At 46.1% G+C, this 11,187-nt stretch overlaps 1 protein-coding gene across 6 annotated transcripts; it reads left to right on the forward strand.

Annotated features, from left to right (window-relative positions):
- Window positions 1-10,681, forward strand: PIH1D1 (PIH1 domain containing 1). Of its 6 annotated transcripts, none has more exons than XM_080976282.1 (11): window positions 1-122; window positions 1,578-1,682; window positions 2,462-2,528; window positions 3,282-3,467; window positions 4,508-4,569; window positions 5,407-5,491; window positions 5,711-5,807; window positions 6,542-6,592; window positions 7,264-7,354; window positions 7,471-7,614; window positions 8,787-10,681. In XM_080976282.1, the coding sequence occupies exons 2-11, from the start codon at window positions 1,596-1,598 to the stop codon at window positions 8,832-8,834; spliced, it is 918 nt and encodes a 305-aa protein (XP_080832408.1). In that variant the 5' UTR covers window positions 1-122; window positions 1,578-1,595; the 3' UTR covers window positions 8,835-10,681. The 6 variants fall into 6 exon arrangements, with proteins under 6 accessions (XP_080832408.1, XP_080832411.1, XP_080832407.1 ...); XM_080976285.1 differs by having other exon boundaries at window positions 14-122; window positions 1,585-1,682; XM_080976281.1 differs by having other exon boundaries at window positions 36-228.
- Window positions 10,682-11,187: the final 506 nt, after the last annotated feature.

Below are 11,187 nucleotides of genomic sequence, written 5' to 3' on the forward strand. Positions count from 1 at the left end.
GAGAACTCGACTTCCGGTCCCGCTTCTCCGCAAATCGAACCTTCTGGCGCCCGCGCGTGTCGTCGCTTCCTTCGCCACGGAGCCGACGACAGACAGATATATAAACTAGCAACGATACCAAGGTAAACATGACCCTGGAAGCTATGATTTTTTTAAATCGTTATTTATAGATCATGTGCATGGGACTTGGGAAGAGGAGTGGCATTAAAGTTCATGGCGTATAGAGAGGCAAGTATTTCTCTCTCTCCCCCCCCCCCCCGCACTTCCAGTCCGTTGCTGTAACCATTAGGCACTATTTCCTCCCGTCCTTTTCTCGGTAGTCAGTACAGCTAAGGTCGGGAGTCGCTGCCATAGCAACAACGGAAGTTTGATCCGTTGATTGGAAAGGAAGTTCGATTTGGCAGCGGCAGGTGTGGGATCTTGATTCCTGGAAGGGGAGATCTTAAAAGGGTCCCCCCCCCTTTTATTTTTGGAGACAGCGTTAAGGAACTTTAGAAGGACGTTGGATAGAAACTAAGTGGTTTTTAGCTGTAATGCTTTAAGAGATATGAAAAAAGGTTTACAAATGGGTAAAAGCTTAATGGTAAGGATTTGCTGAACTAACAAACTGAACTGGAATACAAAAAAGGGAGGTACGAGGAGGTCCGGGGAAATAAGTGTAAGGAAGATAGGTTATGGAAAATTAATGTCTTTTTAACTGTTTTATTTTGTATGTTTCTTTTTATTTTTTACTTTTTTGTTATATTTTAAAAACTTTATTCTTTTTTCTGTATTCTGTATTTCTTGTATTTTTTGAAACTTTAATAAATATTTTTTTAAAAAAATATTTTTGGAGACAGCAAAGCGTGAAGCTGAGATATCACGAGCTTGTATTCAAACCCATCTTCAGCCAAGTAGCCTTGGTAGCCCTACTTCACAGGGTTGTTTTCTTGAGGATGAAGTGGAGAGTTGAGAAAACGTCATCTCCTTGCGCTGGTCTCCTTGGAGGGAGGGTGTAGCGGCAAGTCTGGGCGGGGGGGAGCAGTGAGTTGGGACCCTTGAGGCTTGATTTTGGTTTAGGGTGTGTGTTAAAGTTAAATCTTAAAATTTAAGTCTTTCAGCAGAGAAAATTTTATTGAATTAGATGCCTGCAATATGGAAATTATCAACAGGACAACGGAAATGGTTTTTCCGTGCCCTAATGGCGGCCAAGAGATTGATATTGAGGGTTTTTTTTGGGGGGGGGGAATAAAATATATGATACCTTTCAATCAATGGGCTGATGATATGATATCACTGGCAGTTTATGAACGGAACTGCTTACAGCCGCAGACTCTGTATGGATAACCATAATAACATTTGGAATGAGTTTATACAAAATGTAGTAAGCTATTAGCATTTCCATAAGCACTAGGACAATAACACTATACCAATTTATACAAGAATGTATATCATATATTGCTTTTGGGGGTATATTTTCGTTTTTATATGTATCTTTGCTGATGTTTTTCTCCTCACATTTCCTTCTTTTTTCCTGTATCACTTTATTTCTTTTAACTGAAATCACCTTTATAAAATATAAATATTAAACTCTGCAGGGTCCAGCTAGCACCACCATGGCATCTGTAGCTGACACATCCCTGTTATCAGCCGAGCTGCAGGAGGAGGAGGAAGAGAAGGAGTTCCAACGTCTTCTACTCCAGGTCTGCATGAAGGCCTGTGGTGGGGGTGGGGAGGAAAAATTGGGGAGCAGGGACCATGTGTAGCTGATGGACTCTCCTCTAGGCCCCATCTGCACTATGCATTTAAAGCTGTTTCATACCACATTAAACAGCCATGGCCCCCCCCCCCAATTCCTGGGAAGTATAGTCTGTTAAGGTTGCTGAGAGTTGTTAGGAGACCTCTGTTCCCCTCATAGAGCTACAATTCTCAGATGATTTAATAACCAGCTCTTATTCCCAGGGAACTCAGAATTGTAGCTTTGTGAGGGAAAGGGGGGTGTCGCCTAACAACTCTCAGCATCCCTTAACAAACTACAGTTCCCAGGATTGTTTTGGGGAAGCCGTGACTGTTTAAAGTTGGTATAATACTGCTTCAAATTTATAATGGAGTTCAATGAAGCTGACCTGAGAAACACAAAGTGAAAAGACCTTTTGGGTTGAATGTTGATGAATGTGATATGAAGGGTTGGGATCAGGGAAGGACATGGGGCTCTTGGAATGTCTGATTCCAGATGTAAGAGGCTGCAGCCTTTCATCTCGGAAAGAAATGGGATCGGTATAAGTAATAATAATAATAAATAATAATAATTAATAATAATTAATAATTTATTATTTATACCCTACCCATCTGGCTGAGTTTCCCCAGCCACTCTGGGTGGCTCCCAAGAGAATATTAAAAGCACAATAAAACATCAAACATAAAAAATTTCTCTAAAGTCTGAGTTGTGTAGCTGTGTCATAAATTTATCTCTGCCTCTTAGGCAACCCAGAAAATCCAGAGCTTCATGCCCTCTCCGGCAGAATCCAAGCCTATCCGTCCACTCCCAGGTAAAGAACAAAAGGAATTGTGAAGGTTTCTAAATGAACTTTTTTCTAAACTGGGTATATGCTTGGGCAGTCAAATGGCAAATGCCTTTCATTGCAAACAACGGCAAAGTGATGCAAGCTGGGGCGCAAAATAATAATAATCTAAATTTCACATATAAGCTCATGGGGTGGCTAACCAGGATGAGATGTTTGGGTCTTAGTGGGTAGCTCGATGGAGAAGCTGATCCATTGTGCAACATCTGTGAAAAAGGCAAATGCCACACTGGGGATCATTAGGAAAGGAATTGAAAATAAAACTGTCAATATCATAATGCTGTTATGCAAATCTGTGGTGTGACCACGCTTGAACTATTATGTACATATGTGCTATTTATCCAGCCATCTCATCTCAAAAAGGATATTGCAGAGCTGGGAAAAGTTCAGAAAAGGCCATCAAAATTATCAAAGGGGTAGACCAACTCCCCTTTAAGGAAAGGGTGCAACATTTGGGGCTTTCTAGTTTAGAGAGAAAGGGTGAGAAAGCAGGGAGATGGTAGAGGTGTATAAAATTATATAAAGAGCAGAAAGAGAAGCTTTTCTCCCTGTCTCATATAACCAGAAAAGCAAAGATCTTGGGATTACAGGGGAGTGGGGTGGATGTTAGAGGTGCAATGGGGAGACAAGGTGAAAGTGGTCCATGGCCGGCAAAAGCAGATTCCCTAGTTGTTTAGAGAAACCTGCAAATCTATGACTTGCTTCTCTCATCCTTCCCAGGATTCTGCCTTAAAACCCGCACAAGTTCCGGTGAGAAGGTCTTCGTGAACGTCTGCCGGTCTCCCCACATCCCCCCACCTCCTGACCTGACCAATGAAGAGCTTGCCTGCCTCATTGAGTCGGAGAATGCCTCCACCTTCAGGATCCCCATGAGCTTGGGAGAGCCCCACGCGGAAGTGGACAAGAGTGAGCATCCGCCTCATTGATGCTGAGAGGATGGGCTAGCCGTGAAATGAGTTGCTAAATCTTAAGGAAAACCAAGGCTGGAGCACGTGCTTCTACAAAGCCAGCCAGGTCTTGGTGGACTTTTTGGTCCTTCTGCCTAAGAGAGCTGTCTGAGTAGCACAAGGAGTAAGGAACTTGGTCACCTAAATCCCTGGCTCAATCCCTCTCATCATTTGAAGGACACTCCTACTACTACAGTGGACGCTCGGGTTGTGAACGTGAGCCGTGCGGGAGGCACGTTCGCAACCCACAGCGCCACGTCTGCGCACGCACAGGTTGCAATTCGGCGCTTCTGCGCATGTACAAAGCGTGATTTAGCGCTTCTGCGCATGCGTGAGCACTGAAACTTGGAAGTAACCCGGGTACTTCTGGGTTCGGCGTGGTGCGCAACCCTAAAACGTGCAATCTGAAGCGTCTGTAACCCGAGGTATGACTGTTCTACTACTATTTATTTATTTATAATTTATATACTCCCCCATACCCACAGATCTTAGGACAGTTTATAGGATAAAAACACAGACTACATAATCAAAATAAAAACAAACACCTGAGTAACCCCCCTCCCCCCCATTTTAAAAGGGCATCGGATGACAATCGACCAACGGCCTGGTTAAAGAGGAACGTTTTTGCCTAGGAATCAATTGGCATCCAAAACACACTTGCTTCCTTTTTATTTTTATACGGATGATCCATTTTTTGCATAGCTCACAGAAACAGAAACTTGCAGACGAATGCAGCTTTGTGGAGGGGGAAAGTTCAAATGTTTTTAAGAAAGCATTGATTTGTACCCACCCTGGCTCAAGAGAGAGAAACACACCTGATCTCTTTGTTTTTCCTCGTGGGGATGTCTCTGCATAAGAGCGTCTCCCAAGTGAGGTGGTGCAGTGTGGACTCAGCCCTTGAAGGGCAACTGTGAAACCAAGGCTCCTTCTGCCTTGGAGGTTTTAGGAATAGCCCCCTCTTCTGTAGAAGCGGCCTGACCCTTCTTTCTTCTTTCCCAGGTGGCAATGCTTGCACCGTCTATGACGTTTCCATCAGCACCACCTTTTACAACAAGATGGAGGTGAGTTGCCTTTTTGAAAGGGAGCCTTTGCGTCCCAAACGGCTTCTCCTGTTCCGCTCAGGGGCAGAATTCCTGCTGTGTCCATGGCAGGCAGGAACCTCTCTTTCCCAAAACCACCTGGGTGCTGTTTGCTGTGCCAGAGTAGGGGGATGATGTTGGGAGACAGGGGCATAAGGTTGCCAGATGTCCCCATTTCCTGGGGACAGTCCCTGGATTTACAAATCAGTCCCCATACAAAATCCATTGAAGTTCCCCGGATTCATTGGAAAAAATCTGGTAACATAATAATAATAATAATAATAATAATAATAATAATAATAATTAATAATTCATTATTTATACCCCGCCCATCTGGCTGGGCTTCCCCAGCCACTCTGGGCAGCTTCCAACAAAATATTAAAATACAGTAATGCATCAAACATTAAAAGCTTCCCTAAGCTTACTCCTGCAAGTTTACACCTGCAAGGTAGGCAGGTGAGCCTCTTTAGTGTATCTTTGGCTGCTTATGCCATGAATGGATGCATCCCTTCCTCCGCACCATCTCCCCAAATCGGTATGTGTCTGAATATCAGTTTCCAGCAATCACAAGTGATGAGCTCTGTTATACTTGGCCCTTGCTTGAGGGATTCCCATAGCTGTCATGAGCTGGACTAGGTGGGCCTGTGGCCCAATTCAGCTGGACTTCTTATTTTCATAATCACAAGGCCTTGGGACTTCCTACATATGCATGCAGTTGGGTGGCAGTTACTTCATTGTGGAGTAATCCATGTGCTGAGAGAAGGGAACCTAACCTTCTCCCCACTCCCATCTCTCTCTGTTTTCCCTCGCTGCCTCAAGAACAACGACTTCCTCAAAGAGTTCTTCATCACAATCGCCATGGAAGGATTGTCGGAGAAATACAAGATGGATGTCAACAACCAAGGTACGGGTGTTGGTGCCGGGAGGCAACAGGCCCCCCTCTTGGGGCCAATCCTGAGGTAACATTTCCCCTCCTTGTGGGGGGGCATACCCTTGAAAGAAAAGCGACCTTGGTTTGGGAGACTTTTAACATCCGTTCTGGGTGCTTCCATCCCTTTGGGGCTGGGCCAGAGCCTTTTACCCCTGCAGCCAAGCTAACAAGGCTGCTTGCGCCCCTTTCCAGAATGGCGGATTCTGAAGAACAGGAAGTTTATGGGCTCCATAGCCGAGCAGACCATCCGCACCAAATCCAAGCCTTTCATCCAAGAGATGGATAGCAGGTACGTTGGCGGAATGCCACAACTTAGGGGAATGCCACACAGAAGGTCCTCTACCCACCCGGACCTCTGAGAGTGGTGGGACTACCAAGAGGGGTCCCCCTCTGCTCATCTTAACACCCAAGAGGGTGCTGCTAATTGGGATGATACATGTCATTCATCTGGTGAAGTGGGCTCTAGTGCCCTGCAAGATTAGTTAAATTTTCAGGGGCCTTGAGACACTTCATTTTTCTGCAATGGACTAGTATTGGGGTAAGCTTATCTCCTCCTCCTCTTATCATGAGAATCACTGGCTGCCATTGGACCATCTGGATGAATTAGGAGAGTCTTCCCCAATCTGGTGCCCTCTAGATGCTGTTAGATTACAGTTCCCATCATCCTTAACTATCGGCCATGTTGGCTGGGGCTGATGGGAGCTGGAGTCCAAGTTGAGGGTAGTGGAGTTAGGAGAGATCTTTCCAGTGAGCGGCTGCTATATGGAAATGTTAGCATGGGAGGGGCTTGTAACACATGAGGGGCGGCAGAGGGAGAATTACGTCATTTCAATTGTTAGCATTCTACGGCATCTTGTCAGCTGAAGCAGAAACCAATCTCTGGGGCCTGTTAAAAGTGTTTGGGACTCTGGACAGAGCAGAGAGAGCTGTTGGCCCAGACTTGAATGGGGACTTGGTACAACTGTAGTAGTCAGATCAATACTTCCTTCTTCATTTTTACAAGGCGTTTGTCTCTTTCTGCAGCCAAGTCAAGGAGGAAGGCAGGAACCTTTTGCAGCCATCTGCGTCACGGAGGTACGGTGTGGTTGGGATGGGAGGGACTGTACAATGAGGATGGGGGTCAGGGTAATGGAGGAATGGAATGACCCGTGATCTCAAATATGGTCTGCTATGATAGGTTGGACTGGTGCAATGCATTGCTCATGGGGCAGTCCTCTGAAGACTGGCCAGAAACTGCCACTAGTACAAGCCCAAGAAACCCCTCTGGACTGCTCGGTTGTACCAGGCATTTAAGAGCAACCAGGAGTGATGTTTTGAGTATGCTACCTGGGTGTCAAATTGGGTCTGCAAACACACACACAGAGGCATTCTGAATAGCTGCCCTTAAGTGTTAGAGTTTTCTGCCCTTGGAGACTTGGCAAAGCCCTAGCCTTTGCATCTCCCAGAAGTACAATAAAGCAAGTTTATTTAAACTGGCCGATAGTGGCCAGAATAGGACTCTGTCGTCAGCCGCCCATAGTGCAGGTTGTATGTCTAATGAATTAAATAAAGTTCAGTTAGATCGGGCAGGATATTGTGTGTCAGAAGCCCACAGTTGCATTTCTGACTTGGCTCTTTAATCTATTAACATGTTGCCTGTCCCTGTTTTTATGAGTTGGCAATATCTGATTCCAACTGAGTGTTTTTATCATGACACTCCCCCCCCCCCTTCTCCCTTGCTGATTCTGTTGTGCTTCATTCCGTAGCTCGGCCACAGTTCCTGAATTCACCATAGTTGCTGAGCCATCTATCAGCCACCCTGACCATCTGGTCGCGAAAATCAGCCTCCCTAAAATGGTAATTTGGCATGCGGTTTGTAGGGTGGTGTCTTGGGTGCTCTGGTCCCCAAGCTGGGGAAATAGCAATAAAATTGTATTTTTTTCAGTGTTTCTTTGTTCTCCCACCCTAATCAGACCTCAGTAAGATCTCTCGAGCTGGACCTGGGAGAGGACCGCATTGTGTTACAGGGACACCCCCAACTCTACCATTTGGACATCTTCCTCCCCTACATCATTGTTCCCGAGGAGAGTAGGGCCCAGTTCCACAGAGGAACAAAGGTGAGTACCTAGGATGAGAGAGAGAGTGAGACTTGCAGAAATCTTCTCCCTCCTTCCGAACCACACCTGAGTTCTTTAGCTCTTAAGAAGCTTCCCCTTCCTTTGTAAATGTGTGCCTTTGAAGAAAAGGTCTTAGTTGTTAGTGCCTTTGACAATGTGATGAGGTGCTACAGGCCGGTATCAGATGACCGGCATCACCTTTGTCAGCAGTAGACTGATAACTTAAGAAAGTGGTCGCTCTAGTTCAAAGGAAGCCTTGTTTTGGCTACATCCCAGGCCGCTTAGCCCGTTCTCTCTTAGTACATGACCCAGTAGCCTCTGAGGCTGCTTTCCAAGGACACTGGTGGTGTTAGAAGAGCACAAGAGCCCAGGCCAAGTGCATTGCAGCCTTTGCTATGGAAAAATTCCAAAAGTGGAGCTGTTTGTTCTTTTGACCATCGTGAGAACCACTTTGAATAAAGGAGGAACAACTCTTTGGAAAGGTAGAAGTGATACAGGTGTAGGTGTTTGTGATGGACACTAGAACACCATAGTCCTTGCCAGGCAATAATAATAATAATAATAATAATAATAATAATAATATAATAATAATAATACACACACACACACACACACACACACACACACGGGGAATGTGTGTCTGGAGATTTCCTAAGGTAGGCAAATTTGCATGGCCCAAACGTTTCCTTTAGGGCTTCCCCAGTTGAAGGGGGCGTATGACGACATACAGGGTTGCAACGCTGGCCTTTCCAGCACCCCTATGAGACTCAGGGGCCCCCTGTGGCCTTGAGCATGTGATCTGGCTTCCTTTCTTCAGCCACTTGCAGCTATGGTCTGCCGGCCTGATAATCCAGCTAGTGGCTTCTCCTAGATTTTCCTGGTCATTATCAGGACGCTGTGCATTCTGCACTATTTTCAAATAATAATTAAAAAATTATTTACCTTCGGTCATTCCAGATTCTGTGATCTGCATAAGTCATGCCAAGCTGCGTGCCCTTAAACCACAAATGGCCGATGAGCCGGCAGCTTTCTCTTTGCTTGGCATTGTGTGGTCTGACTCAATTTAGCTTCTGTACCATTTACCGTAAAAACCCCTGTGCAGCTTAACCGCAGCAGCAAGGGGGCGCTCTAGCCTCTGAAACGACCCATTTTCCTCTCTCCTCCCTTTCCAGGTCCTGACTTTACTGATGCCCATCCAGCGCCCCTTACTGTTGCCGTGAGCTCGGAGGAGCAAAAACCATCCTGGAGGCGGAGGCCCTTCTTTGAGATACCAGCCGGCGGAGGAAACAGCAGGGTGAAGAAGGGAGGTGCTGGGAGAGAGGCTGGACTTCCTGTCGAAGGAAGGGGGCTAGGTTTTGGTCAGGGGTGGCAACCTCCACAATGCAGACTCTTCACCTAAATACACACACACACACACACACACACACACACACACACAGCGGAAGAGAAAGAGAGAGCGTGTGTTGTACACGTTGGATGGGACCCAGGACTTGCCTCCATCTCTCCTCCCACAATTAACTTCCCTTCCACCCGCAACAGCTGCTGTTCTTTTTGGCTTTTCTATTACCTCCTCTTTTTCGGTCTGTACATGCGACCTGCTTGCCTCTGTTGACGCCTGCAGTCAGTTCAGCTCCTCTCTCTCTGTGTGTTTTGAATCGGGACGGGCTCTGGGCTTCCAAACCTCCCCCCTTGACCCCGTTAGCAAAAAATGGAGGACCTGCTCTGAGTCAAAACATGCTGGGGTGAGAAAGGACAAATGAATCCTGTGGCAGAGGGACGGGTTATATGTACACTTCGGGCTGCAGGTGGGGGACACTTTTTAAAGCTTTAAAAAACAAAACACAAAAAACCACCTACCACATCAGGAAAGTGGGTAGGTCAATATTTTTCTTCCTGTTGTGTTACGTTTGCACATGAGAATGCCGAAGGACCACTCAGAAACAGAATCCTCCCCTGCCATCTGATATGGTACAGTCCAGCCTGCCCTCTGCCACTGCATTCTTGCCAGTCCTTGCCTGACTGCAGCTGGTGATGGTTTGTTTTTTCCTCATGGCTGCTATAAGATGCAGACTTCTCTGGGTCTTTTTAATGAGGAGCCCAGGGTGCAAGTGGTTTCATCTTTACTCCCCCCCCCCCCCCTTGTTCTGAGCTGCGTAGGTTTTTGAAAGCATCCTTGGAGAGAGCAAGGCAGCCTTCTCTGGAGAGAAGGTGCGTTCAGTGATGCTCTATTGGAGTCCCAGCTTCTAACCAAGGCAATGTACTCTAAAGTTCATAGCCTCCCAGTTAACCCAGCCGCCCTCATAGTTCTATGCATGGTTCCGCCTTTTTCATGGATCCTGCAGTAGCACCCTTTATCTAATTCTGCTGCCACTAGCACATCCCCTGTATTGCATAATGCTCAGAAGAAACGAGATGTCCCCTCTCCTCCTGAGAAGGGTGACCCACAAATTTATTTTCCAGAGTTGGTACGTTATGTCCAAAATTCTTTGTGGCATCTCTTCATCGTCACAACAACTCCCAATGCAGTTGTGAAAAACTCATTCTCAGGCGTCTTCTGTTCAAACCATGTTCAAGTTTCCTGGGGGGAAATGCCAAGATTTCTATCTTTGAGTTGAAAAGAGAAGTCTGAAATAAGCCACATAGCTGAAGTGTGTCAGCATTGTCTCTTCGGAGAACTTTGAGCTAAATCTTTTATTTGGTAAGAAGATGAAGGATTCCTTATGATGCTGTTTTTAATTTTTGCCCATCTCTGCAACCTCCCAACATTTTGGTGTGTGGTTTTTTAAGCTTAAATCTCCGTAGGTTTTTGAAGCAAGTAAGTGTGAGCCAACATAACACAGGTTTTTGGTACAGGTGTTGGCAGTGCTTCCTTTGCATGCTACCTGTCTGCCTTTTCAGTGGAAGGTGGGGTGGTGTTGAGGTGGGGAGAGGCCCCTGCGTCCCCATACTTAGGGAGACAAGGGAGGGTGGTGCATCTTCTGTAGGGGGAGAGGAGCAGGGGCTGAGCTATTTGTACCCTGGATTGGTTTGGTTTGGCATCCATTAAAACATTTCACGTTTCTGGTTATTTTACGTGTGGACTTGTGTGTATGTATGTGCGTGTAATATTAATATACAGTGGACGCTTGGGTTGCGAACGTGATCCGTGTGGGATGCACGTTCACAACCCGCAGCGTCCGCAACCCACAGTCTGTGCATGCATGGGTTGCGATTCGGCGCTTCTGCGCATGCACAAGCGCCAAAACCCGGAAGTAACCTGTTCCAGTAATTCCGGGTTCGGCGCGGTGCACAACCCGAAGCATCTGTAACCCGAGGTATGACTGTACTGTACTTCAAAAGTGCAAACAAACAGAAAACATGAATAGAAAACATAAAATAGAGAGCAGATCATGTAGAAAAATAAAAGAAGCATGACACATCATGAAAGCCAAATTCTGTGGTTTGGTGGGAGAAGAGAGTTTAAAATGTTCCAGGTCTTCTTTACCCCTAGAAACCCCTAATATGTGAGTTACTTTCTCAGCAATGTCTAGAGTCCCCATATCTTTGCACCACAATGTGTAGGCTAACTGCTGC

Source organism: Podarcis pityusensis (genome assembly GCF_964106645.2).
Source record: "Podarcis pityusensis genome assembly, chromosome: 13".
Taxonomy (NCBI): Eukaryota; Metazoa; Chordata; class Lepidosauria; order Squamata; family Lacertidae; genus Podarcis; species Podarcis pityusensis.

Coding starts and splice junctions, on each gene's coding strand:
- PIH1D1 (XM_080976281.1), top strand. Junction 6,593..7,263: donor CAGCCATCTGCGTCACGGAG/GTACGGTGTGGT, acceptor TTCATTCCGTAG/CTCGGCCACAGTTCCTGAAT. Junction 7,615..8,786: donor AGTTCCACAGAGGAACAAAG/GTGAGTACCTAG, acceptor CTCCCTTTCCAG/GTCCTGACTTTACTGATGCC.